At 46.2% G+C, this 26,690-nt stretch overlaps 2 protein-coding genes and 1 long non-coding RNA gene across 4 annotated transcripts in view; 1 reads left to right on the top strand and 2 right to left on the bottom strand.

The window, feature by feature from the left end:
• Positions 1–231: 231 nt before the first annotated feature.
• On the bottom strand, positions 232–11,135 carry VPS4A (vacuolar protein sorting 4 homolog A). Its single transcript, XM_046680329.1, has 11 exons — positions 10,964–11,135; positions 7,161–7,272; positions 6,912–7,059; positions 5,464–5,525; positions 5,229–5,348; positions 4,594–4,750; positions 3,855–4,003; positions 3,415–3,496; positions 2,981–3,200; positions 1,799–1,939; positions 232–1,096 (listed from the first exon to the last, which is right to left on the bottom strand). Exons 1-11 carry the CDS (start codon positions 10,982–10,984, stop codon positions 995–997), a joined length of 1,314 nt encoding a protein of 437 aa, XP_046536285.1. The 5' UTR covers positions 10,985–11,135; the 3' UTR covers positions 232–994.
• On the top strand, positions 11,112–25,041 carry LOC124249401 (uncharacterized). 2 transcript variants are annotated; one of them, XR_006891382.1, is made up of 4 exons: positions 11,112–11,248; positions 11,884–11,947; positions 14,028–14,200; positions 24,983–25,041. It is a non-coding gene; the product is annotated as an uncharacterized LOC124249401 (long non-coding RNA). The 2 variants fall into 2 exon arrangements; XR_006891383.1 differs by having other exon boundaries at positions 24,988–25,008.
• The window catches only part of SNTB2 (syntrophin beta 2), a 98,288-nt gene continuing 88,035 nt past the window's right edge, over positions 16,438–26,690 (bottom strand). Inside the window, exon 7 of the mRNA XM_046680328.1 lies at positions 16,438–24,124. Within this exon, the coding sequence (XP_046536284.1) occupies positions 24,032–24,124 (93 nt within the window). The 3' untranslated portion in view covers positions 16,438–24,031. The remainder of the gene's footprint in view (positions 24,125–26,690) is intronic.

The raw sequence follows: 26,690 nt of genomic DNA, 5'->3' as shown, positions 1-26,690 counted from the left end.
GACCAGGTGCCATAAACACCCCTGGCCACACTTCTGAGGCCTTGGGGGAAGAAAGGTCTCAAGAACCTGACTGGAGAACAGGCCTGGGAAGTGCAGCAGCTGGCAACATCCCTACTTGCTACTCTGCTGAAGAGCAGAGCAGAGAGAAAACCAAAGGGTCTTTCCACTGGAAGCAAGTGAGGCCTTCAAAGGGCCCTAGACAAGAATCAAAGATGAGATCACTCAGGTGGCTCAAGAAGGGAAAAGGATTTATTAGCCCATTTCCAGGACAGGGACCCGGGGGCAGTGGCTGGGTTCAGTGTTCTCACATTCACAGGGAAGAAAAGGCAGCCGCGAGACCGCCTGGCTGCCTTCACTCGTTCTGATCTACACAGCTTTGTGCTCACAAAATCCATCCTCTCCTCCCGCATGGAGGACACAGGGCTCGGGATGCCGACCTAGGAGGGTACGAATGGCTTGGCTTGATTCTCAGCCTTTGCAGGCGAAGCTTGGACTGGAGATCCAGGGTATCAGCCATTCCATTCACAAGGAGCAAACCTCGGGTCTAGGAGGAACGGCCGTGGGGACGGCAAGGCCTTCTGAAGGTCTGCAGCACCAGCCCCACAGCACGGGCTGCTCCCACTCCTTGATGCTTCCCGGAGATTTTAACTTTATTTAGAAACAAGACGAAAATCCAAGCAGCATTAATTTAGGGGAACAAAAACGATTTAAAAAAAAACCATGGAGGGGCAGGACAAGGAGTTGGCAAGCATCCAGAAGAGGAGGAGGAGGAAGGAGGAGGAAGAGCCAGTATTCCACCAGGTGCCCAGTGTGCTTCTGCGTCTCTGCGGCCGGGGGGGCCCTTCCTTCCTGCTCCCCGGCTGGCGGCCAAACAGCAGAGGGGACGCTGTAGTGACTTTAGGACAAGCCCTGGACCCCTGTCCGGCCACCGACATGGGGCATGCTGTGGATTTACCCCAATCAACCTCCCACCTTCACCCGAGTGAAGAAGCTTTTAACTCTCCTGTCCAAAGTCCTCTGAGAATTTCTTCACTTTCAGGAGGTCCTCTGCATTCACGGTAGGCCGAGTGGTGGCCAAAGACCGGAGCATGTCCGACTGCAAAGACAAGAGCGTGCAGCTGAGGAGGAGCCGGCTCCAGGTCCTCAGCCTCATCGCATCGCAGACCCAGGCAGAGGCCTGCCTTCGAGGTCACCCCTGGTCCCAAGTGCAGAACTCCCTATGGCTGCCTGACTTCTGCCTAAATGCCTCCCGTGACAGGGACACTCTTCCCTCCTGAGGCAGCTCATGTCACTTCTAGACAGGCCTACTTCTGGTCTGAAAGAATCTAAGCTCCCATCATCTGTTAACTCCCGCAAGAAACTCTTTCTAACTGCACGCCCACCAGGCCAGCCACAATGGCAGACACTTGCCACACAGAAAGGGCAAGACTAGGATAAGGAGAGGTCAAGACTAATCAGGTGAGAAGCTGCCTGTGCAAATGCATCAAATCAAACCATGCCGACATATATTTATTTCTGTGTACAAAATAAACCAAAGCCATGGAATCATGTAGTCACTTCATCTGGCCTTTACTCTTCTTGCTGAAGAAAATAAAATGCTAATAATATGGCCTCCATCCCCGGCCCCCAGTGAGGTCAATGGCAGGAGCCCCAGCTACCAAGAGCTCCAAAGGCCATTCTCTGTTCAGAAGGAGCCACAACAGCCCAGGACAGAGGAGAGCCGCTTATTTTTACTCTTGAACTCAAGCCCCCAGTCTTCTGGGTTCTGTGCAGTTCTCTCTCCCAGCTGGCCACTTACCATGCAAACCACAGGCTCTAAGAGTTTGTCACTAGGGACATCCATCCAAGTCATCTCCATGGCTCCTGGGTCCCCTGGTGAGCATGGGGTCAGGAGGTCATCAATCATAATGCTAGGGTTGGTGCGGGAAGGGCCACAGACCTGAAATGAAACAGTAGTTTGACTGGCTGGAGGGGCTGCCCCTCACTGTTTGGGGAAGGGGCAGGACACCTCAAATTTCTGAGTCCTGAAGAGAAGGTAATGGTAGAGTAAGAAGGAATGCCTGGGTTTCTAGGCCATCAGTCTGAGGAGGGATGGCTCCTTCAAAGCTCTCAGGCTGGGTAGTCAAAGTTGTTCCAAGTCTGATTCAGAGGTCAGAGGTGGTTAGCGTGCTATTCCAGCTATGGTTTTCCAAAATCTCAATTTATGGCCCAAAATGCCTTGATATCTTCCTATTCCTCATTAACTTCATTAAATCTCACCATGAACGCAGTGACATCAAAAATGTTTTTCCAACCGAAGTCTGCTCCATTGGCAACATTCCCCCAAACATCCCCAACTCTTCACTCAAATGTCACCCTGTGTGGTCTGTCCTTTAAGGGTGCAACCTGCCCTCCCCGCTCCAAACCTAGGAAACACCAGACCTCCCGCCCCTGCTCTCTTCTCCCTCATGACCCTCCAGGAAGCGAGTCTTTACTTGTTTGTTGTCTGTCTCCCTACCAGGAAGGAGGGTCCTGGAGGGCAGGAATTTTTGTCTGCTGTTGTCACGAATGTCTCCCCAGCACCTAGAACAGTGCCAGGCACTTAGAAGACCCTCAGCAGACACTTGGCAGAGATCTGCTGCGTGAATGGAGGTCCTCCTTACAGTGTGTGATTTGGTACCCACCCCTTTCACACAATGAGTAGCGTCCACCATGCACAACAGCACCGTGCTGACTGCGGGGGTGGCAGAGGTGACTAGCATGGTGCCTTGTCCTCTAATTTCACACAGTCTGAGACAGTCACACTCAAGCAAGGAGAACTGCAGGGACGGGGAGAGCAGGTGCAACCCAGCCCCTAGAGCCAGGGGGCTCACTTTGCACTTGCCCTTGGTTCCCCAGGAGACCCAAGATGTGTCACCTGAGCAGCAGGGGAGCTGGCAAAAAAAAGCCGCTACCCCCTTTCCTGTGACACTTTCTAAGCCATCATTGCCGGTGCACTCACCTTTTTGAAGTGTGTTGCTGACTGTACTTTTCTAACAGGCTGCATGAGGGAGTCACGCACGATGACACTGATGTCTGCACCAGAGTAGCCTTCCGTCTTCCGGGCCAGCTCCTGGATGTTGGCATCCGTGAGGTTGTGGGGAGTGCTCCCCAGATGCAACCGGAACATCTGGGCGCGGGCAGCCTCCTCCGGCAACGGGATGTAAATTCGCTTTTCAAACCTAGAGAGCCAAGCACATGGGGGCACTTGGGAGCAGATGGCGGAATGGTCTCAATGGAGAGGGGCAGTGGGCCCTCCAGAAGCCGCTTCACTAAGGGCTCTGCTCACTGTGCAGACACGGAGAAGCCTCCAGAGAAAAGGGGTCAGGCTGCACCCGACTGCCAGCAGCAGGTTGACCGTGGCTGGAGAAAGACCTCTTACTGGGGAAGACTCACCTCCTTCTAATGGCCGAATCCAATACCCACGGGATGTTTGTGGCACCAAGAACCAGAGTCCCATCGTTGTTATTCCCCACCCCTGTGGAGAAAGGGAACAGACGCTGACCCAGAACACCTGCAAGGATCAGTCAGAACCTGCGGGAAGGACTCAGAGGCTTTGTGTCCTGAACTAGCGCCATCCCTGTGCAACCACCAGCAGGGCCCCAACTGGCTTCACTGGGGCAAAGAGCCCTACAGGCCTGCCTGCCCCAGGAGGGGCGCAGAGGCCGCAGTAACCTCTCCACAATGACCACCTGAGGAGATGGAGCTGCGAACTGCTTCTCTGATACTTCCCTCTACCCTAAGGAGAACTAACTCCAGCCACAGCTAATAACGAAGCCCTGGGCTGGCCTTAGGTGGAAGGAGAACCACGGAGGGGACCTGGGACTGGCACGCACCCTGCATCTGGACCAAGAACTCTGTTTTGATCCTTCGGGCAGCCTCGCTCTCATTTTCATTGCGGGAGCCGCAGAGGGAATCCACCTCGTCGATGAAGATGATGGAGGGCTTGTGCTGCCTGGCCAGCTCAAACAGGTTCTTGACTAGCCTGTGAAGGTGAGAAATGGGGTTGGGATCCAGACACCCACAGACATGCCCAGTCAGGGTCCCAGTCACCACTTCTCTCCTCTCGCCCTTCCCATGAGGAGGTCGAGACTACAGTCATGCTTGATTTCAGAAAACATGGTGGCAACAAATCCTCTGGCAGCACTATACCAAGAGGAAGAGCAAGCCTTGGCATCAGCTTCAAATCCTGGCAGCCCCATTCCTTAGCTCTGGACTTAGGACAAGTCACTTCCCTTCCTCTCAGCCTCAGTTTCATCATCTGCAAAATGGAGTCAGTATGGGGAACAGTTAACTATGTAAAGTCTCCACAGAGGACACTCACCTGGTACCCAATTATTGTGAGGGCCTTTCTCTTCCCTTCATGAAGACTCAACTCTGCCTAGTTCCCTTTCAATTTCAGCTGTTTGTCAGGATGGTGTCCCACCCAAGAAGCTGGCAAGATACCCCTCTCCTGACTACTTCTCCCTGACATCCAACAGCGGCTCCTCTGGGAGGTGACTCCAAGGGCAGGGGAGCTGGACCACGAGCAGCTGCTGGCACTGCCAGCAGAGCAGGAGCTGGCAGCTGACTTACTTCTCACTCTCCCCCAACCACTTAGACATCAGGTCTGAGGACGACACAGAGAAGAAGGTGGAGTTGTTGGCCTCTGTTGCCACCGCTTTGGCGAGGTAAGACTTCCCTGTGCCAGGGGGTCCAAAGAGCAGTATCCCTCGCCAAGGGGTACGCTTGCCTACGAGAAAGAGTAAACTGAAGTGAGCTTCCTCTTGAGAGGGGAAAGGGAACAGAAAAAAGCAGAGGGGGGGCTGGTCCCGTGGCCGAGTGGTTAAGGTCGCGCGCTCTGCTGCAGGCGGCCCAGTGTTTCGTTGGTTCGAATCCTGGGCGCGGACATGGCACTGCCCATCAAACCACGCTGAGGCAGCATCCCACATGCCACAAATAGAAGGACCCACAACAAAGAATATACAACTGTGTACCGGGGGGCTTTGGGGAGAAAAAGGAAAAAAATAAAATCTTAGTCACTGTAAATAGTCAGAAAGGACTAGTTCTGCAAGACAACTGACTCTAGGAGTAAAGGGAACTAAATACCTGCTGAGAGCTTGGTCCTAGCCGAGTCGCCACCTGTTCCTAGACACCTCAGGGTGGGAATCCCGGGCTCCCTTGGAAGCCCGATATTTTTATATCTGGGCCTAAAGCAGCTCAACTCTTACCTGTGAACAAGTGTGGGAATTTAATTGGCAAAATAACAGCTTCTTTGAGGGCCTCCTTGGCCCCCTCCAGCCCGGCCACATCACTCCACCGAATGTTGGGCTTCTCCATCACGACAGCACCTGCACGAGGATGCAGAGCCTTCAACCCGGAGCCTGATGGATGAGCCTGAGCCGACCCACCATGGGGCCCCCACCACATCCCCCTGCCACTGCCACGGAGCCTCCAGCCTCTTACCCATCAGTTGTTCCTGCAATTTCTTTTTCTCTGGATTATCCCCTTCACTGTCACTATCACTGCTGGGAAAGGAGACAGAAGACGACAGGCTAGAGCAAGAGGCAGCTGGCAAAGAGGCTCTCAGGGCAAGGCCAGGCTCTGGCTGCCAGCACAGTGGGCAAGGGATGCTTTCCTCGCTTAACAGTGCTGAGAGACCCGCAAACACGTAGCTCAGGGATGTTAGCGCCACATGTTACCAGCACTTCCCTCTGGATCCTCCAGGAAATACTCATAACCCATCCTTGTTTCTTCACAAAGGGAATAAGAAGAGAGACGTGTGTCCTCTCTACAAGGCTAGTGAGGGACATGTGCTTTGGCTGGACTTCAAGAGCAGCAGGGCAAGTAATTGGAGCTGTCACTCACCTTTCATACAGACTTAAAATCAGACAGCAAGAGGCTATGACTCAGAGAAGAGGTGAACCTTAAGTATAAAGGGGAGCACCTGAAAAAGCAACACAGTCTCTGGTCTCCCCCAGGACAGGTCCCTATCTGGACATAAGTGATGTACTACCCTCAGAACTCTTCCAGCCGTCCTGGAGATGCTTGGCCTCCTGCCCCTTCCTCGGTATATCTCCTACTCTGGGGAATCTAAACACGGTGCATCCTCTCCACCCAGGAGCAGAGCCTCTCACCTCTGGTGAGGCAGCTGACACAGCACCCCTCTCTCCTACTCCATGACCCTCCTGCTGGGGACCCTCCCCCACCTCCAGGACACCACTGGCCTTTGTGCTCAGCTAACTGGAATCTCCACAGTGGGCAAACCACAGATGTGAGGTGAGAGGCTATGGAGGGAATGCTGGCTTTGAAGTATGAAACAGAAGCCCTGGGTGCGGGTCCAGATCCCATCAAGTACCAGTTCTGGGACCCTGGCAATCTCTGAGCCTCTCTGAGTCTACAGCCACATCCATCAGATGAAGATGAAAACTCTGACAACAGCAGCTGACATTTATTTAATCCTTACTGCACAGCAAGCTTGATTCTCAGGACTTTACCCACATCATCTCATTTGCTCCTTGGAGCAACACGAGGAGGGAAGTCCCATTATCTTCCTCCTCCAACTGATGAGGAGCATGAGGCGGGGGGCGGGGGGCAGGTCATCATGGCACTCATCCAAGGTCACATGACTAGGAGGTGGCAGAACCAGGTCATACCCTGAGAGCCTGGCTGCAGAGTCCAAGGCTCATAACCTCCATGCTGGCTCCCCATCTCACCCACAGCTTTTCTGCGCGGACTCAATGAGATGACGTACATGGAAGCATTCTGGGAAGTGCTTGATGAAAGCAGTTGTGGGCATTACCACTATTACACCGTGGAAGTCTAAGGCAGCATTAGCACCAAGAATGACAGTGACACAGGAAAACGGCCCATGCTGGTGGGGAACCTGGCCGGCCCTCCATTCCTGTACTCACCCCTTGCTCTCACTCTGATTCTCTTTGACTGGCTTCTTGCTGTGCTTCTCTTTGTTTCGTAAATAATCCTTCAGCTTCTCTGCCCGGTCTAGGTACTGCATGCACTTGGCTCGAATACTCTCCTTGGCCTTGTCGCTGTGTGCCTCATCTGCAAAAGGGGAACCAGAGAAGGGTCCCTCTGAGCCCCCATGTGCCCACCGTCCTCTTGAAGGGGACCTGTGGCTGGGGAAGAGCCCGTGTGTGACTCACATTTGATAGCGTGTAGGAAATACTCCACGGCATGCTGGTAGAGCCGGAGCGCCTCCTCGTAATTCTTGGCTTTATCCTCTTCTGTGGCTTTCGTCACCAGATCAATGGCTTTCTGGAAAGGCAAAGCAAATAACTCAGTGCTTCCCAAGAGACCCAGAAAGCCCTTGGGGTCTCAGGCAGCAGGATACACTGACAGACATTGCCAGGCCTGTGGATTTGTCAGTCACAGATCATTATGTTGACCTACTTTTCCAATATCAACTAGAAAGTCCTTAAAAGGAAGATTTAAAAGATAGCCATCCCTCTTCAAAATATGCTCATACAGTTAAAAGCAATCTCCTTCTCAGTCCTCACTCTGGATTTCACCAAGTGGAAACCTGATCAAATATCTCAGGTTAGGGCTCAAGGGGAGTTCACTTTCTGTTCCATGGCCTCAAGGGAAAGAGAAACGGATCTGGACTCAGAGCCTGTAAAAGAGGAAACACTGGAACCAAGTGGTTGCTGTGTTGCTCAGCATGGAAGCCAGAAACCACACCTGACGTCGAGCACCAGAGAAGAGCCAGCCAACTAGGAAAGTCCTTCATCGATCTGAGAGTTTCTATGAGACGGACTCAAAGGGATCCCTACCTCCTTCTCCTGGCCCACCTCACTACTCTAGGATGAAAGGAGAAGACAGTTTTCCTAAAGTTGATCCCTAGGAAGGGGATGCTTAAACCCTGGGTCAATATACCAGTAACTCCAGTAAAAAAGTGCTTGCAGGCTGGTCCGGTGGCACAGCAGTTAAGTTCGCACGTTCTGCTTTCGGTGGCCCGGGGTTCGCCGGTTCGGATCCCGGGTGCAGACATGGCACCGCTGGGCAAAAGCCATGCTGTGCTAGGCGTCCCATGCATAAAGTAGAGGAAGATGGGCATGGATGTTAGCTCAGGGCCAGTCTTCCTCAGCAAAAAGAGGAGGATTGGCAGTAGTTAGCTCAGGGCTAATCTTCCTCAAAAAAAAAAAGACAAGTGCTTGCTTACTCCAGAGGCATACATGTGCTGCCAATTGAGGGGACCTGTCCTCTGGAACCCTCTGAGAACTTTGTGAGAGTGTCTTTGTGAATCTCATAAATCCTGGAGGCCTGTTCTAGACTGAACTTCAGGCATGCTGGACCTCTCAAGCAGCTGCCCCACTCCTACATATCCAGTTTTAGAAACCATGGCTTCACGAACCCAGGAAGCGTTAGCAGAATCACCCTCCTCAAGCTGAGGCAGCACTAGACGCCAGGCAGGCAGAGCTCACTACAGACACACAGTTCCGTCCTCAGCAAACAATAAACCTCCTGACCAGCTCTTGGCAGGGCCCGGGCATTTGTGTAGCCCATCCTCATCTGAAAATAAGAAATCTCAGAAAGACAGACACAGATAACACTACAAAACTAACAGACTGGGCTCGGTTGGGCCAGGCTGATGTTGAATGAACTCATCAGGTTGAAGAGCCAAGAAAAGGAGAAAGAGTGCTGGCTATTATTTTCAAGCTTCAGCTCCCTCCACTACCTACAAACAGAGAAAGGCCGGGAGCCCTGAACCTTCTTGGATGACAAGCTTAAACACAAGCTTCATGTGTCTACTTTCTCCCCCACGACCACCCTTCAGGGAAGACATGAAAGGGGCTGCTTCCGTCCCTGGTGGCTTTTCTTTTCCAGAACAAATAACTCCAGTTCCTTGGACTTTTTCACTTTAGATGCCTTCTTGCTGGGGTCTGTCCTTTTTTTTTTTTTTTTTTTTTAAAGACTGGCACCTGAGCTGACATCTATTGCCAATCTTCCTCCTCTTCTTTTTTTTCTTCTTCTCCCTGAAGCCCCTCGGTTTATAGTTGTATGTTCTAGTTGTGAGTGCCTCTGGTTGTGGGGTCTGTCCTTTTGAAAGGTGGAGCTCAGAACAATACTCCAGATATGCTCTGCCCCTCCTACATGGCAGAGCAGACCCATCTCTTCCCCTCCTTCTAGATACTCAATTAATGCACCTAAGAGCACAATAAGATCTTTCTGGCAACCATGTACAGTTTTTCGCATGCAAGGGGCCTCAGTTACAATTTGAAGAGGAACAGTTTTGCATAACAAGAGCGTACAGTGACAAAACTGCCAGTCCTGCCACATCTCTAGTAACAGGTATAGCAAAGGATGAGGATGAAAGAATAAGTAGGGTAGAGAGGATGTGCTGAGAGAGGAGCTGGCAAACTTTCTGTAAAGGACCAGACAGTACATATTTTAGATTTTCCTGGCTATACAATCTCTGTAGCAACTACTCAACTCTGCCTTTGTAGCCCAAAAGCAGCCACAGACAATATGTAAACGAATGAGGGGGAATGTGTTCCAATAAAACTTTATTTATAGACACTGAAATTTGAATTTCAAGATTTTCATGTATCACAAAATATCCTTTTTTGCTAGCCACTTAAAAATGTAAAAACATATGACATTATGTTAAGTCAAAGGAGCCAGTCTCATAGGACATGTTATATGATTCCACTTATATGAACTGCCCAGAACAGGCAAATCCACAGGGACAGAAAGTAGATTAGTGGTTACCTAGGGCCGGGAGGGACAGAGGGATTGGAGCGTGACGGCTAAAGGGTGCAGGGTTTCTTTTCTGGGTGATGAAAATGTTCTAAAAGTGACTGTGGTGATGGTTGCAAAACTCTGTGAATATACTAAAAGCACTGAACTGTACACTTTAAGTGAGTGAATTGTATGGTATGTGAGTTATATCTTAATAAAGCTGTTTAAAAAAAAATGTAAAAAAACATTCTTAGTTTACAGGCCATACAAAAGCCAGGCAGGTACGATCTGCAGGCCATGTGTGCTGACCCCTCTGATAACAGAGCAGAGCTTCTGCTGGTGGACGCTGGGGTCTGGCTTTGAAGTCCAGATAATTCCTAACCTAGGACCACAATTTATTCTTTATGCTTCTCTTACTCCTTTTTCCTCCACCTAGAGTAACCATACCTCCTCCGCCTCCAGGTATATGAATGCTACCCATCCTTTGACGGTCTGGCCAAATGCCCCTTCTTCCATGACATCTTACCTAACTCCCGGAAGCACTGTATCTGCCATCACTTATTGAGCACTTACTATGTAGCAGACACAGTGTTAAGAATGCTTTACCTGAACTGCTCCATCTAGAGCCACTGTCACAACGTCCCTATATTACCCCAATTTACTGACAGGATACCCGCGGCTCCAAGATCAAGTAGCTAGCCCAAGGTCACATGCTAGTGAGTGGGAGAGTGGAGACTCAAACCCAGGTCTGAGGCCTGAGCATGTTTACATCTTCCGGCCCAGCAGGACTGGCAGCACCCGGAGGGAGGGTCGGTCATGCATCCGGGCGGCGCCACCCCAGCACCACCCTGCACAATCTAGGGAATGAATGAAGGGTCGTTGGCCGAGTAGAGGAAATCGGAGACCGGGGGAGGAGCGGGGGGTTGTCGGCAGGGAGGCAGGAGGCGGCGGGAGGGCGCGCGGCCCGAGCTCCCCGGGCGGCGCCTGCGAGGCCCGGGTGAGGCTCACGCCGGGCGATCCCGGGGCGCCGGCGGCCCGCAGCGGCCTCGGGGCTCGGCCTGGCCGGGGGCACAGGGGAACTGGGGGGCGTTCTGGACGGGAGGCGGCCCTCGGCTCCGAGGGCGAGAAAAGAGAAACGGGCGGAGACGGCGACAGGGTGGCGGGGCGGGGGCCGCGAGGCCGGGCTCCGAAAGGCCGCCCGCCGGCCCGCAGGCCCCGCCGCGCCTCCTTCCGCCTCCGCAAGCCGGGCCGGGCCGCGCCGAGGTACCTGGAGGGTTGTCGTTGTCATTTCATCTCCTGGGTCCGCTCCACACCCCGCGGCGCTGCTGGCGGCCTCGGTCCGGCCCCGGGGAGCCGAGGGGCTGGGTCCGGCGCTGGGAGCCCGGCGAGTCGGCGCTGGGCGCGGGCAGAGCGGCCGCTGGCAGCCCGAGCCGAGTCCGAGGGCGAGCGAGGAGCGCGGCCCAGAGCGGTCAGGCCCGAGCCGCGCGGCTGCCCCCCGGCGGCCACAGCCGGCACTGCAGGCACCGCTCCTCTCGGCCACGGGGCGGCCCAGGTGAGGGCAGCGGCCGGGGCCGGGGTGGGGCGGGGGCGGGGCCGAGAGCACAGCGAGGGCTGGGGAAACGGGGCGGGACCTGGGGCCGAGGGGGCGGGGCCAGAGGCGGGGTTGGGTAGAATCCTCAAGACCTGGACCGTACTTAGCACGAAACAATGCCTATAGGGCAGTTTTACTCTCAGAATAAGCCTGATTTCCCAGAGCTTTGGGTTCCTGATGTTTAATAGGTTATAATGATAATTGGTATCTACTTTGCCTGCTTTTTGGGAGGAGTGAGTGAGCTAGCTAATGTAAACACAGTGTACCTGACACTGAGGGCTCAGCCCGTGGTAACTGTTAATCATGATGCCGCTGGCTCTGTCTGAAGTCAGATTTGTTTTACTTTTCTTTTCTTTTTCTTTCTTTTTTTTTTTTTGGAAGATTGGCCCTGAGCTAACATCAGTGCCCATCTGCTTCCACTTTATATGTGGGATGCCTGCCACAGCATGGCTTGATAAGTGGTATGTAGGTTCGCACCAGGGATCCCAACCAGCGAACCCGGGCCCTGAAGAGGAACGTGCGAACTTAACAGCTGTGCCACTGGGCTGGCCCCTGTTTTACTTTTTAAATATTAACTCTTCTACGTTCCTCCTTAGGAAAGTGATTTTCTTAGACCTCCAAAGCTGAGGACTTTGCCCGGGGCGAACTTCAGCATAGCAGGTTGGTCATTCACATTAATCAATTCGACAATATCCACTATGTGCCAGGCTCTGTGCTAGTTTCTGGGGATACAGCAATGATCAAAACAGCTCCAGGGGAGCCTACAGTCTGAGGACAATGATGATGTTCATCAGGAGATAATAAACATGTTGAAGACCACGTATGAAGGCCCATGTGCTATGTGAGCTTCTAACAGGCAATCTGCCCAAGGGGAGATCAGGAAAGGCTTCCATTTAAGTGGAGATTTGAGGGATGAGGCAGGAAAGAGCACTCCAGGTTGATGAGACAGGCTGTGCAAAGGCCCTGAAGCTCTGAGGAGGCCACTGGTGGAATTTAAGAAACTGGAAGAAGGCTCAGATAGCCAGAGAGCAGAAAGTAAGTCAAAGTCTCATGTGAACTGATGTTGGGGATTTTGGCAGGGCCAGGACATTTGGCTATTGTAATGTCCTCATAATGTTGGCCAGGACATTTTTATTGTAAAAACAATGCGAAAGTGGGGTTTTTTGGATAAATGACTATAGCCCTAGTATGGAGAACAGATTGCAGGGATGGGGTGGTTATTGCATATGAAGCTATTGCGGTAGTCTACAAGAATGAGGGAAGCTTGGACTCAGGGGGCCGTGGAGAAACACACACAGAATGCAGAGGTTTTTGGAAGACAAATCTTAAGCACTTGGAAATGGATTGGATATGGGGTATGGTGAGGGGTAGGAGGGGACAGAGATGATTCCTGGGTTGCTGGCTTCAGCACCTGGACAGATGGTGTGCTACTGAGATGGAGAATACTGGACAAAGACTAGGTTTGGGGGTGGAGGGTTGAGGAAGACACGAGTTTCAGGTGCCTTTGAAATATTGTGTCAGTTAAATATATGCATCTGGAAGTCGGAAGAAAGATGAGAGCTGGAGATGCACATCTGTGAGACAGCTGGGCATAGGTGGGAATGGAGCTGGGTGAATGAAGTCTCCTGGGAAGAACAGAGTGAGGGCGTGGTAAGGGGAGAGCCTAGGACAGCTTAGAGGTTTGTGGGCTGAGCAGAGGAGAATGAGCCTGCAAAAGAAGCTCAGAAAGACAGCTGGAGAGTTAGGACAGCCAGAAGAGTGTCTTGGAAGTCAAGGGAGGAGTGTCTCAGGAGGTTGGGGGAGGACAGTTGATAAGGAGAAGGGAGCACAGTACCTAATGCAGCTGAGAAGGCAGACAGTGATATGAAAGACACCAATGGCCTCGGCCAGAGGTGTTTCATTCAGGTGATGGAAGCAGAAGCCATAGTGCAGTGGGCCGGGAGTGAGAGGGTCATCAAGAAATGCTGTCATGAGGAGGGATAACTCTTTCAAGAAGTTTGGGGCAAAGACAGGGAGGCCTTGAGCAATAGCTGCAGGATTTGTGGGGTCCAGGAAGGACTTTTTGATGGTTGTTAATGGGAGAAGAGTTGAGCATGTTTAAAAAGCCAGTGGGAAGGCTCTAGTAGAAAAGGCTAACCAATGGGAATGGAATCAAAGCATATGTTGGAGAACTGACTTTAGCCACTATAGTGGGAGGGAAGACGATAGATGCCTACCCAGGTCAGCTGGAAGGTAACAAGAAATTGAGAGAGTACCTGTGGATGGCTGCTCTTTTCTTGGTGAATTAGAAGGAAAGAGAATCTGCTGAGAGAGAGAGAAGGTGGGAGGCCTGGGGTTTGAGGAGTAAAGATGGTTTGAAAATCATTTCACATGAACCAGAAAGGACCAATGTTAAGGGCAAACCTGGTAAAGGTTGGCAACCTCTATAAATGTATAGAGATGCCAATTTGCCTTGGCTTTTTCTCCCCAGTACTCAGCTACTTGGGTGCAGGGAGATGGCCAGATTCATCCAGGTGACTGCTATGAGGACAGAGCAACAAGGGAAGCCACTGGTTTGGCAAGTGTGGTACTGTGATGGTAGGCTGTGTGGAATTGCAGCCAGGGAAGGTGGGAAGCGAACAGGGAAAAGGTAAAAAAGTCAGTGGACTAATTGAGGACCCAAAAGGCTGAAGAAGAGTCACAGTGGGAGCACGCTGTAGAGGGGTGTTTGTTACTGATTTCAGAAATGGCTCTGTTTCAGCAGCAACGCAGTCCAGGGGGTGACCATGGGAGCAGGAGGACGGGTGAGATGCGGTGAAGGGGACATGATCGCACACAGGGAGGTTGAAGAACCAGAAGGCCAGCGTGCTGAGCATCCCTGTGGACACTGGAGTCAGGATGACAGCTGGAGTGGCAGGACAAGGATGAGTCTAGGTGAGACGGGGAGGCACACACCCTTCAAGTCATTGCGTCTCAACTTCTACCCTGAATACTCTGCTCTTTCAGACTTGGACAGAGCTGAGTAGGGAGGCTTTCATTTGCTGTTAGGGCACGTGGCATAGTCGCTGTCCTTTTATATCATTGAGAGAGCAAGGCTGGTCTTTTACAGGGGCCTGGCACAAGATAGATACTTAATATCTGCTTGAAGAGTTAATAATTAACTTATCATGAATTAATAAATGAGCAAAAAAAAAAAGAGGACACTAACTGGTGGATGAGAGTGAAGCAGAGAAGTTGAGACTATATTAATTCCACATGTTTGATGGGCTGCGTAAGTTGGGAGACAGAATTAAAATGAAAAGTCCCTATGATTAGAATGAAGAGGGCTGTATTAGTTTGCTAGGGCTGCCATAACAAAATACCACGGGGTGGCTTAAACAACATGAATTTATTTTCTCAAAATTCTGGAGGCTAGAAGTCCAAGATCAAGGTGTTCGCAGGGTTGGTTTGTTCGGAGGCCTCTTTCCTTGGCTTGCATGGAGCCATGCTTCTGCTGTGTCCTCACAGTCTTTCCTCTGTGTGTGTGCGCCCTGGTATCTCTGTGTCCAGATTGCCTCTTCTTACAAGGACGCCAGTCAGATTAGATTAGGGCCCACCCTGACGGCCTCGTTTTAACTGACTCACCTCTTTAAAGGCCCTTTCTCTAAAACAGTCACATTCTGAGGTGCTGGGGAGAGGGCTCAACATATGAATTCTGGTAGACATAATTCAGCCCATAGCAAGGGCTGGGTTCGAGATAACCTTGGCTATGTTCATCTTCCCTTCGTACTGCCTACTCAGCTTTTTTCAACTTCTTGCTTGGCGTCTGTCTTTCATGAGTCTGCCATCTACACACTGACCCTGCTTACAAGGCAGAGCTTCCCAGGGAAGCTCCCCCTCCTAGAGGAAGCTCTGTCCTGAGCAGCTGCTTCTGATCGCAGGAAAGGGGTCTGCTCCCCATCTCACTTGGTCACCCATAGTTCACCTTCTCCTTGGATAGTGTCTTGAAAACAAACTCTGAGAACCACCCCAGTTCCTCAGTGGTGTTGCCATTGCTGGGGATCAGGGAGTAAGTGGAGGAAGGAAAGAGGGAATAAAGGCACTAAGTTATTTGTGGGCTGGCACACAGGCATGTTGAGGCTTGCGGATTCTGAATCACATCAATAACTTCTTTTTCCTGGGAGCAGAAATCAGATTCTCAGCTCCCACACTTTAGAGCTTCTACACTTCAGGTAGAAAGTCATTGACTTGCAAATACACAATTCCATTTGCTTTCTTGCATAGCACTTTTCTAGATTTGATTCTGCTGATGCTGAGAACACGGCACTTGTCGTAAACCCAAGCTTGGGCCAGTGAGTCAACTCTGCTTGGCCAATATGGCCTAGTAAAATCAGACTATATAAACTCCAGCATTCTAGGGTTTGTGCCAAGTAGTGGGTTCTTAAGTTTGTTAAGGAACCCCTTGGAAGGGGGCCAAGAGCAGTGTGGAGGAGATGGAACAAAAACTGGGTTCAGGTGAATAACATTTTGGAGAGGTAGGGCCAGGCCAAAATTTTGCTGAGATTTATGCAAAGTGAGTGACTGAAACCCAAATAAATGGAGCACTGATGATTTCTAATATGAATCCTGAGAAACCATCCCCCATCTCATGCTCCTCTCCTCTCTGTGACTCAAAGTATGATAAAGCTCTGCTTGGTCCAATGATTAAGCTCCTATCACACAGAGTCAGTGGTGGAACTAAGTTTTTAAGAATTTGGAGTCACCCTAAATCTGCTTTAAAAAGGGCACCAGAAGAGACTGAGACATGACAACCAAATGTAACGTGTAGTACTGGATAGGATCCTGTGCGGGAAAGGCAAAGGGGACATCATTGGAACGACTGGCACCATGTGAATGGGGTCTGTGGATGGAGTGGTAGTGCTGTACAATGTTATTTCCTGCCTGGGAGGGCTGTATGGTGGCAATGCAGGCGAGTGTCCTTGTGTTTGGGAGGTACACACTAGAGAATTTAAGGGTTATGATAAGGCTGCATGTCAGAAAAAGACAAGAGGGCAATGGAACAAATGTGGTAAAATATTAACAATCGGGAAATTTGGGAGAAGGGGATATAAGTATTCTTTGTGCTGTTCTTAAAACATTCCTGTAGGTTTGAAACAATTTTAACATAGAAAAATTTTTTAAAAATACAAATCTAAAAGCAATTTTTTATTTACAGTATAAAGGTTACAAATGTATATATGTATTTATATATATAATACCCTTAAGTTACAAATTGTCATTGTAATGTACAATGCTATATGTTGATGTGCAACTCAAGGGAAAGTGTTGTCTATGCATTTATATTTATAGAGTACACGTAAATCGCTTTTCTTTACTATTAAGAATACAATTACTGCCCTGTTTTGTGCCATGAGTTTTGATTTGGTAGTCTGGTGATACCAGAAAATTTGAGACTTAAATTTTAAACAACACTTAAAAAGAAGTCTTGTTTAAATACAGGGTTCTACAAAGAGGAAAAACCCCAGAATATCACATACTTTAATTCTTTTTAGAAGTATTACTCTAACTTTCTGAGTCTTACTACTTAAAAATGAAAGTTGTGTGAGACAGAATGCATACCAGTGGGTATAATCGGAGTTTACACAGATTAGCCAAAAATAGCCTTCACAGGTAGTGGTTTGCCACGTTATCTTCTAAAAGACTTTGGATCTGCTACCAAAAGGGAACCAGGGTCTTATCACGCTGAACCCATCTAACAGACTGTAAACATAATCCTGGAATCTCAACTGGAGGAAAAAACCCGTGAACCTAGTTCTTTTTCCTTTTTTTTTTCCTGCTTTAACTCCCCAAATCCCCCCGGCACATAGGTGTATATCGTAGCTGCAGGTTCTTCTAGTTGTGGCATGTGGGACACCGCCTCAAAGTGGCCTGATGAGTGGTGCCATGTCCGCGCCCAGGATCCAAACCGGTGAAACCCTGGGCCACCGCAGAGGAGCGCGTGAACTTAACCACTCGGCCACGGGGCTGGCCCCATGAACCTAGTTCTTATGATAAGGGCAGGTTTGCTATAAAGTTGGTATCGTCAAGATTGTTGATTGGGCCAAACCCAATACTTAGTTTAAATCATTTCCTCACCCCAGACTGTATTAATTCACAAAGCAGAGGTGAAAAAATATAACCGACACCCACTTGAACAGGACTGAGATAGAAGGAAAGCACTTCTTCCAACCTAGGAGAACACATTACATGACAATATTTATATGCTGGTTCCAATATATAATCATTAGCACCTGATTGTCAAAGGGTAGGTTTAAAGTAAAGACTAAGACACTGGAGGTATGACCTAATTTGGTGCACAACTCTAGGACACTTGAAAACAAAAGGGAAGGAGCCCATGAGATGATGTTCTCTATGCCATTCCAATCACAGATAGCTCAGGTACTTTCTGCACATGATGGATGTTGCCTGAAAAGCTGACCCTAGTGGTAAATGGAAGGTAAGCTGGATAGAAAGGGACTATTATGGTATGAAAATTATGGAAACATTCAATCAACCTCTCTGATTTTCTTTAGACATCCTTTTTAGTGAGTTTGAATGCCAGAGTGTTCTAGAATAACTGGAATTTTGCAAAGTTTTAAATATCTTCATTTTTACCTCTCGTTATTGAGAAATACTCCATCTACCACATGCAAGGACTTTCAGCAAATGAGATATTTAAAGGGTATAAATGTGGAAATGAATGTGTCAGCACAGTTTAGAAACAGGGGGTAAATGAAATATACATTCAGCTTTGCTGATTTATAGTTAAACATTTTTTAAAAAGACTTTCTCAGTGATCCACTTTGTGCAATAGAGCTTAATTTTTGTTGTTGTGACTCATCTTACTAAGGAAAGGATATTCTATAGTGTTCTCCTTCCCAAACTAAAGTCTAATTTTGCGTTAAAAAAGTTATGCATGGGGCCAGCCCGGTGGCACAGAGGTTAAGTTCGCACATTCTGCTTTGGTGGCCCGGGGTGTGCTGCACCACTTGTCAAGCCATGCTGTGGCAGGCATCCCACATATAGAAAAAGGTAGAGGAAGATGGGCATGGATGTTAGCTCAGGGCCAGTCTTCTGCAGCAAAAAGAGGAGGATTTGTGGTAGATGTTAGCTCAGGGCTAATCTTCCTCAAAAAAAAAAAAAAATTATGCATAATGAAAAGACCAATCTACTTAAATGTGTTTGAGTTCTTTCATGCTGGCACGGACCAAAGACCAACTATCCTTTTAAATATCCAGATGAGCAGAACTAAAGATATACTTCAGTGAAAATATGAAGTGGTTAATTATTAACCACTGGTTGATAAATAGATGGCATGGTGTGATTGAGACATAAGAGATTATGTTATGTGCTACTTGAGGGCAGGAACTTTCTTTTGGACCCTCCAGAGTGCCTCTGAAGAACTGTACATTCATAAATGCTCATTAGATGAAAGAATACATGAATTAATATATCATTAATTAGCCTTGCAGTTTCAACATTTCTCCAAAGAACCTTTTGTCTATTCATAAGAGACTTCTATCACTTTGGAAGAGGGGATAGAACAATCAGGTTCCAAGGGTGTACATGTGACTGAGATAAAGAGGGACTCAAAAACTAAAAAGCATTTGTGTCAATGGCATGGAAGTAAGATGACTACAAAACTGAGTAAGGTACTTAGAGGGCTCAGAAGTCAGAAATCTACCAGGATACCTAATCTTACAATATAACAAAGTATCATTTCTCTACTATAGCTTTTTAGTTTCAACCAATCTATTTTGGAGCAATTCAAGGATTATAGTTCATATGGTAGATTTTTGTTGAATATAATTAAATGTTCATTGAAGAGCAGGTAATCATTTGCAAACGGCATACTGATGCATTACATCAAATGCAATGTAGATTCACTTTTAAAACCAGAATATGCTTTGGTTCAGTCACCTGAAGTGGAAAGGAAGAATAAGGAAGTGGCAAGAGATTAAAGTTCATCAGTTTTGAAACAAAAGGAGAAATCTTGTTGAAATATTTTTTCGAGTTAATACATAACAACTATTCTTCCAGTTGGCAGTTTAGCTGGTGTCAATGAGAGATAAGAAAACAGATATGCTCTATGTGCCTATTTATTGTACTTTCTTTAACCTGAAATTCTGTCCTTTAGTAGGATGAACTTGTATCACTGATCTGCCAGATATATATATATATATATTTAGAGAAAGGATTTCAAATCAGTCACTTAAGCAGTCTATTACTAGTGTAAAATAAAGTTCACTTAATATCATTACACCATAGAATAGCTATATTGCTCAAAAAGACATAATCCTGATATATAGCACAATTATTTTAGAACTGTCTATCATCACACATTTATTGAGTGTCTATATACTCAGCACAGTGAAAGATATAACTTTGAAAAGGCAGGGCAAGGGGGAAAACTGCTGCTGTCGGTTTTTAAAGACAGTATATAGAAAGTGAAAATAATTCTAGATTTCCAAGCAATTAAAAAATAGGGACACAGAGTGAGAATGGCAGCAGATGGAAGACTCCTCTGCTTTCATCTTTAGGAGGGAAAAAAATAGCCACAATAACATTTCAAATTTAACTGAAAGATTTCCAAACTCAAGGTAAAATATAATACTACCTGGCACAAAATATACCTGATAGAGATAGATAAGAAGAATGAATATGACTATAGTCAAATTTAACTTAAAGTTTAAGCAGAATTCTAAATTTAAATATTTCTCTTTTCCTTACTGAGATATTCAGATCTGACCAGAGCAATATGCTTAGAGACCAAAGAGATCTGGCATTTTACTTCATTAGGGATTGAAAAAAGACGACCTTTGGTTTTCTAACCAGCCATTTCATTCATGGCATCAATAGTGGATGGCAGCAACATGGAAATACATGCTGGATATCTGGATGGCTTAAAGATTACGTACAGTCAATAGCTTATAACAAGTGAAAATAATAAGAACATAATTCAGCGTTGTGTTCAAGATAAGATATAAAAAAGCAGAGAAAGTGCTTAAGTCTACAGGTCTTCCCTGAAAGCTTCAAAAATGTTTAACTCTTTAAGTAGGTAGGGCTTTTAACAGAATTTGCATAGCAGCTTACCAGATAATTTGCATTAAAAAATATGGAGATTCTTTCATGTTTTTGAAAACATACAAATATATCCACATGCATATAAATTAAACAAGAAGACCTGGAGGTTCTCACAAAATTAAAAAAAAACTCCATCATAACCTTTTCTCAAAAGTGGTCACACTTTTGTCCATCAAAATAATTTACAGTGAAACCTGTTTTTCTGGGAGAAACATAATCTTGTCCAGATTCCACACAGTTTAATTTTTTCTTAAAGAATACATTTTGGTTTGTTAGCTAAGTGCATTTAATCAGCTGAAAAAAGGCTTTGTTACCATTCTGCTTAGGAGGATAAGTTAAGAAAACAAACAATCAGTAACAACTTTAATCATTTGTTGGTTAGAGAGATTTTCCACTTATAAAAATATAAGAAATAAATAATTCAACGTCTCCTGCCATGCAGTAAGTTTCAATAACAAAGTTTGTGAGAGTACAGATGATTAAAACAGGCACTATCAGACTTTACCTAGCCTAAAAAGTGCTAAAACATGGCTTTAAAATAGGTGAATGACATTTAAAGTAATATTTTAGATGGCCTGTACATGTCCCAATATTTAACCTGAAACTCTGTCTACTAGGTAGGTGAGTTTACAGTTACAACTATCCAATAAATACTGCATAAACATACATTAAAGTATTTCTTCATATAAAATATTGGATACTAATTTCCAGGTAAGGTCTATTTGATGATTTCAGGAAAGAAGTTACCTTTTTCAGAAAAAGAATAACTGAGTATTTTCTTTTTCTTTGGTTCCTTGCCTTTTCATCTTTTTTTGGAGAGGAAAGGGAGAAGTTTTAGGGAAGGAGGAGGAAGAATTTTCACACCCCAATTGGCTGCTAATAGGCATCTGTGTGGAATATGGAGAAGATGTCTAAGCCTCAGGTTTCGGGGGACACAGGAAGTGGTCCGTCAGAAAGAGGGGGACGCTACTCTGCAGTTTTCTTTCCATTCTACACATGGAAGCCCACGACATTCTCAACAATTTTCGTAATTCAAAATGAAAAGTCAGCTGTTCTATAAAAGATGTGAAATATCAAAAATGCCCATTTTTGTTATCATTTGAAAATAATTTGCCATATTTTGGCATCTAAATACAAAATATATTTATCAAGGTTGTCCTATTCATAAAAAGCACTTCATTTGTGGCTTGAAAATCCCACAAACACACTTAATTGAAGAACAACCTGGTCACCCATGATTGGAAAGCTGTTGAAGTATATTAAACAAGCAGCTTAAGGGCTCTTGCTCTTGGGGTGCTAGTGGTCAAAGGAAACCTCCCATACACTTTCATTTCACATCAAGACTCAAAAGATATTAAAAACCCTACGGACCTTGGTGCTATCCATGACAGTTTAAGCTTGAGCAAAATGAGTGGAAAGGCACACATGCCTTACCTCTCCTGCCCACATTTTAATCACTTTTTGTGCAGATCCATTTTATATAACTAATGAGCAGGGCGGCTCAGAAGTTCCCCCTGAAAATCTTCTCAGTGCTTAGCCTTTCACACTAATACAGAAAACCTCAACCAAATGGCTTTGCTGCAAAAGTCTGTGACTGCATCGTTCAACTTCTTACATTAATAATACTCTTACTGCAAACAGTGTCTCAGCTCCCTTATCTGAGGGTATTATGTGTTGAAATTCTGTTTCCAGAAATCACAGCTGGACCTTCAAGATATATATTTTTTTCTTTCTTGACTTGCAAACTTATCCCAGATGGAACCAAATTAGGGTTATGAATTTTCAAAACATAAAAAGCTCTTGAAAGACACATTCTAGTCTAGATTTCAACTTCCAGTTTTAAGTGGATCAGAAAATTCTTTTTGGGATTGGAGCCGGGGAAAGAACACCTCTCTCCAGCCTCTACATATGGTTACTCTCACTGTATATGGGGAAGGACGACTAACTTCTGGGCAGAGGAAAGACAACGGGGTTACAATGTCTAACTAGAACTCTCTCGCTCACAAGTCTGCTCTTTCACATATCTCACCTGTAGGTCAGTCTGCACTCAAATCAAACAGCTCATGTTTTGCATATATAGTTGTGTGTGGACGTGGGTGTGTGTGTGTTTCTTATTTGGAGTGCTATCCTCCTTCACCATCTGTAGTGCTCACATCCTCTTATGGCACTCCTGATAAACCTAGTAAATGAGAACTACTCCTAGACCTTTCTTCAGAGGGCACAGAGGGGCACAGAGAACATCCAAGTCAATGTTACCTTTCCTTGCAGATCTAGGGACTTTGCTAATCTTGACATTTTATATAGCTATTAGACTATTTTAAATGTTTTCAGATATATACCTCCTTCATAATTAGGAAAAACAAGTGAGTGTGATGATATCTGGCAATGCTTAGCAAAACCCAGGTAGCTGTTCCATGGTCTTGTCACCCTGCCCACTGCAGGATGCATTACTAAGCCAACATTGAGTCTTGAATTAGCAGCTGCTTGTCCATGCCACTCTTCTGCCACAAAGGGAGAGAGGCAGAGCTGGGATCCTGCATGGGCACACACAGCCCAAAGTAACTTGACATGATGTTTGTGCTGAAGAGCTGGCTTCACCCACAAAGTACTCTTTAAACAAGCTGGCACGCCAGGATTTATCTTCCTCAAAGAGATCTGCCCACTAGAAAAGATACCACTAAGGAAACCCACCTCAAAGACTATTCCTCAAAACTAGGATAGATGATCTCCCTGGAATGGCAGTGATATCCAGTTATTCAAACAGTGACTAATAAAGCTCCACTAACCCTAACCAAAGGCACATTTGGTAAGCAATAAAAAATGGCTTAGGCTACAATGAGGATTTTCCTTTAAAATAAATCTTATAATATCCCCTGGCTCCTACCAAAGATAAAATCAGAAAAATCTAAAATAAGCAAAACTTTTCCTTCAAAGCAGTGGTTTCCAACACATTTTTCAACTTGGTCATCACTAGAAAGGGAGGGGAAGGCAAGGCAAATCAAATTTCACAAGTTCTAAATCCTAAAGTTAGCACTTATGAGTGGCAAAGCTTGTGACACAGTGGGAAGTGATGGCCAGAATGGGATGTAGCGAGAGCCAGGACAGATGGAAGAATGCTTTGGTGAGGCAATTCAAGGACTTCCTAGGGTGGAAGGAGCAAGTGAGGATAGTAAACTCCAACAAAGTGTACAACCTATCTGGAATGACCAAGAAACATAGCGAGCTGCTGCAAACTAGCACCTGGGAAGAGATAGTCATCCTAAACAAGAGATCAGGTCTAAACCTGAAACAAATCCTATAGGAAGAAGAAAAAGAAAACAACTCTTGGATATTTGATTATGTCCAAAAAGAAAAACAATGAGCCACCCTTCTTAACATGGGAAATAAACCTAATTACTTAGAAACCACATTAGGAAACTAGACAATAAATCAATAGCTTCCTTTTGGAGCTTATTAGAGTCTTAGAATTTCTGGCCAAGGTAGCTTGTGAAAGGCAGGCTCTTCTTTAAACATGGTTACGGTTCAGCAGTGATTTGCAGGTCCTTGTCAAGGCACTGTGCTGGAGGAGAGAGCAAAGAGCTTTCTTTTTGTGCTTTTTTTTTTTTTTTTTGAGGTGGAAATACTTCTTGTGACATTCAAGGCTCTTTTCTGATATTCTGCTGCTCATACAAGCAGTCCCATGCGAGTGACTTTGGCCGACAAGAATGTGTGCAACACAAATACAATCGGCTTTGGACAAGAGTGCAGGTCCATGGTCTGTGGAGAAAGGACAGTAATTGTCACTACCATATGCAGACACTTTAATAAACAAACAGGCAAAATAAACACATCTAGACATGATGTTCCACTTAAGAAGAACTTGGATAAAGAATGTGTCAGATTTATGGAAACTCTTTGGAACTTAAAGCCACAAATGAACGTGTACTCTGAAGTAAGGTTATTCCATGTCATAATTAAACACTAGTAGGAAGTTTCAGATCCACAATTAGGATACAACTGGTAGTGCACTAGGTCCCATAATGCCTGGTAGGAAGAACCAAAAAGCAGAGGATGTAAAAGAAAGAGCAATATCCTACATGGACACCATTAATTGTAATTATATTTCCCAGGGGAACCACAGTGAACTCAGCTGAAGTGTGACCACCTATGGATATGACTTTTGACACCCCTTATAGGTTTGTGGTGGGAATGACAAGTCTTGAGGCTAGTTAGGAGGGCTAGTTATACCTTCCTAAGCACACGCTTCTAATTTGGACAGCTGGCACCAGGTGAACAAAGAAATCTGGGGTTATGGGGCCAGCCCAATGGCATAGTAGTGAACTTCTTAGGCTTCAGCAGCCTGGGGTTCACAGGTTCCGATGCCAGGCACGGACCTACACATCACTCATCAAGCCATGCTGTGGTGGTGTCCCATATATAAAATAGAGGAAGATTGGCACAGATGTTAGCTCAGCAACAATCTTCCTCACCAAAACAAAACAGAACAAAAAAAACCCAAGAAATCTGGGGTCAGGCTGTATGAGTTAAGTGGTTCATTAAATGTTGGCACTGATAACAGAGACCAGGAATAGGACGTAGCTTACTTAACTATGCCTTTCTTTTTTTTTGAGGAAGATTAGCCCTGAGCTAACATCTGCCACCAATCCTCCTCTTTGTTGACGAAGACTGGCCCTGAGCTAACATCCGTGCCCATCTTCCTCTACTTTCTATGTGGATGCCTACCACAGCATGGCTTGCCAAGCGGTGCCATGTCCGCACCAGAATCTGAACCAGCGAACCCTGGCAGCCAAAGCGGAACGTACGAACTTAACTGCTGCACCACCAGGCCAGCCCTTAACTATGCCTTTTAAAGAAAAATACAACTTTATTAAAAATATAAACTACAAAGCACTAATTTCATCACTAAACTTTGTATATATTAAATATAAAGCAGGGATTAAAAATATGTAAATAGCCAGGAATAATCTAACACTTGGCTTGCTAAGTGGCAACTGCTATTAATAATTGGTTAATTTAATACAAGTTAATTTAATAGAGAGAAGCATTTAATTCTCTCTAATGCTTCAAGCTTTTGAAAAGCCCTGGTCCATGGCCTATCCATAGTTTCCTAAAGGTTCATCATTTAAAATAAGACTTCTAGCCACAGTTTTCTCATTTTCAGGTTGAACGATGTTATCTCTAAGATCTCTTTCAGTTCTAAAATTTCAAGATTCTATTTTCCAGATTTACACCTACTGTGACTGTGTCCACAGACATAAGATTTCACATATGATAAGACTTGAACTGGCTCAATACTGATAAGAGAGAAAAGGCATTAGTTTACTCCTTTATAATAATTTATGATTTCTGAAGTATACTCAACATACTTCTCTACTTTTCTAAGGGGAATCAGGAATTCCCATTGATATTTCCTTTAAAGCACAAGGAGGTCAAAAAAGAGGATGGCTCTGTGGACATATCTCTGTATCTTTTTTTCTGATCAGTAAAATTTCTGTAACAATCAAGTCACTCTTTCTTTTTTTTTTTTCTTTTGAGAAAGTTTAGCCCTGAGCTAACATCTGCTGCCAGTCCTCCTCTTTTTGCTGAGGAAGACTGGCCCTGAGCTAACATCTGTGCCCATCTTCCTCTACTTTATATGTGGGACACCTGCCACAGCATGGCATGACAAGCAGTGCCATGTCTGTACCCAGGATCCAAACCAGCGAACCCCGGGCCGCCAAGCAGAACGTGCGCACTTAACTGCTGTGCCATGGGGCCAGCCTCCTTTTTTCTTTAAGATTGGTACCTGAGCTAACAACTGTTGCCAATCTTCTTTTTTTTTTTCCTGCTTTTTCTTCCCAAATCCCCCCAGTACACAGTTGTATATTTTGTTTTAGTTGTGGGTCCTTCTAGTTGTGGCATGTGGGATGCCGCCTCAGCATGGCCTAATGAGCAGTGCCATGTTCGTGCCCAGGAACCAAACCCGTGAAACTCTGGGCCTCTGAAGCAGAGCGCGCAAACTTAACCACTCGGCCACGGGGCCAGCCCCTACTCTGTTACTTTTAACTCTCATTCCAACAAACTGCTGATAATAGCAATGGACAGAATTTATTTAAGTTTGCCAGCTTTAGTATTTTATATCTTTTATTAGATAAAAGCCTGTTTCTTAAAAGGCTATTTTTTTCTTTCTAACATTCAAACAAAACTTTTAAAAAAGGGAATGATCTCCTAATGTGGGGAAAAGGAAAAAAAAACCCAAACCCATACCCAATGCATCTTGAAAACTGAAGAACAATTTCCTGGCTCCAAATGGACTATCAGTCCATAATTTTTTATACAAAAG

This window comes from Equus quagga, chromosome 13 (genome assembly GCF_021613505.1).
Source record: "Equus quagga isolate Etosha38 chromosome 13, UCLA_HA_Equagga_1.0, whole genome shotgun sequence".
Lineage (NCBI taxonomy): Eukaryota > Metazoa > Chordata > Mammalia > Perissodactyla > Equidae > Equus > Equus quagga.
Note: the sequence above shows the minus strand (reverse complement) of the source record. Positions and strands in the feature narration are given on the sequence as shown.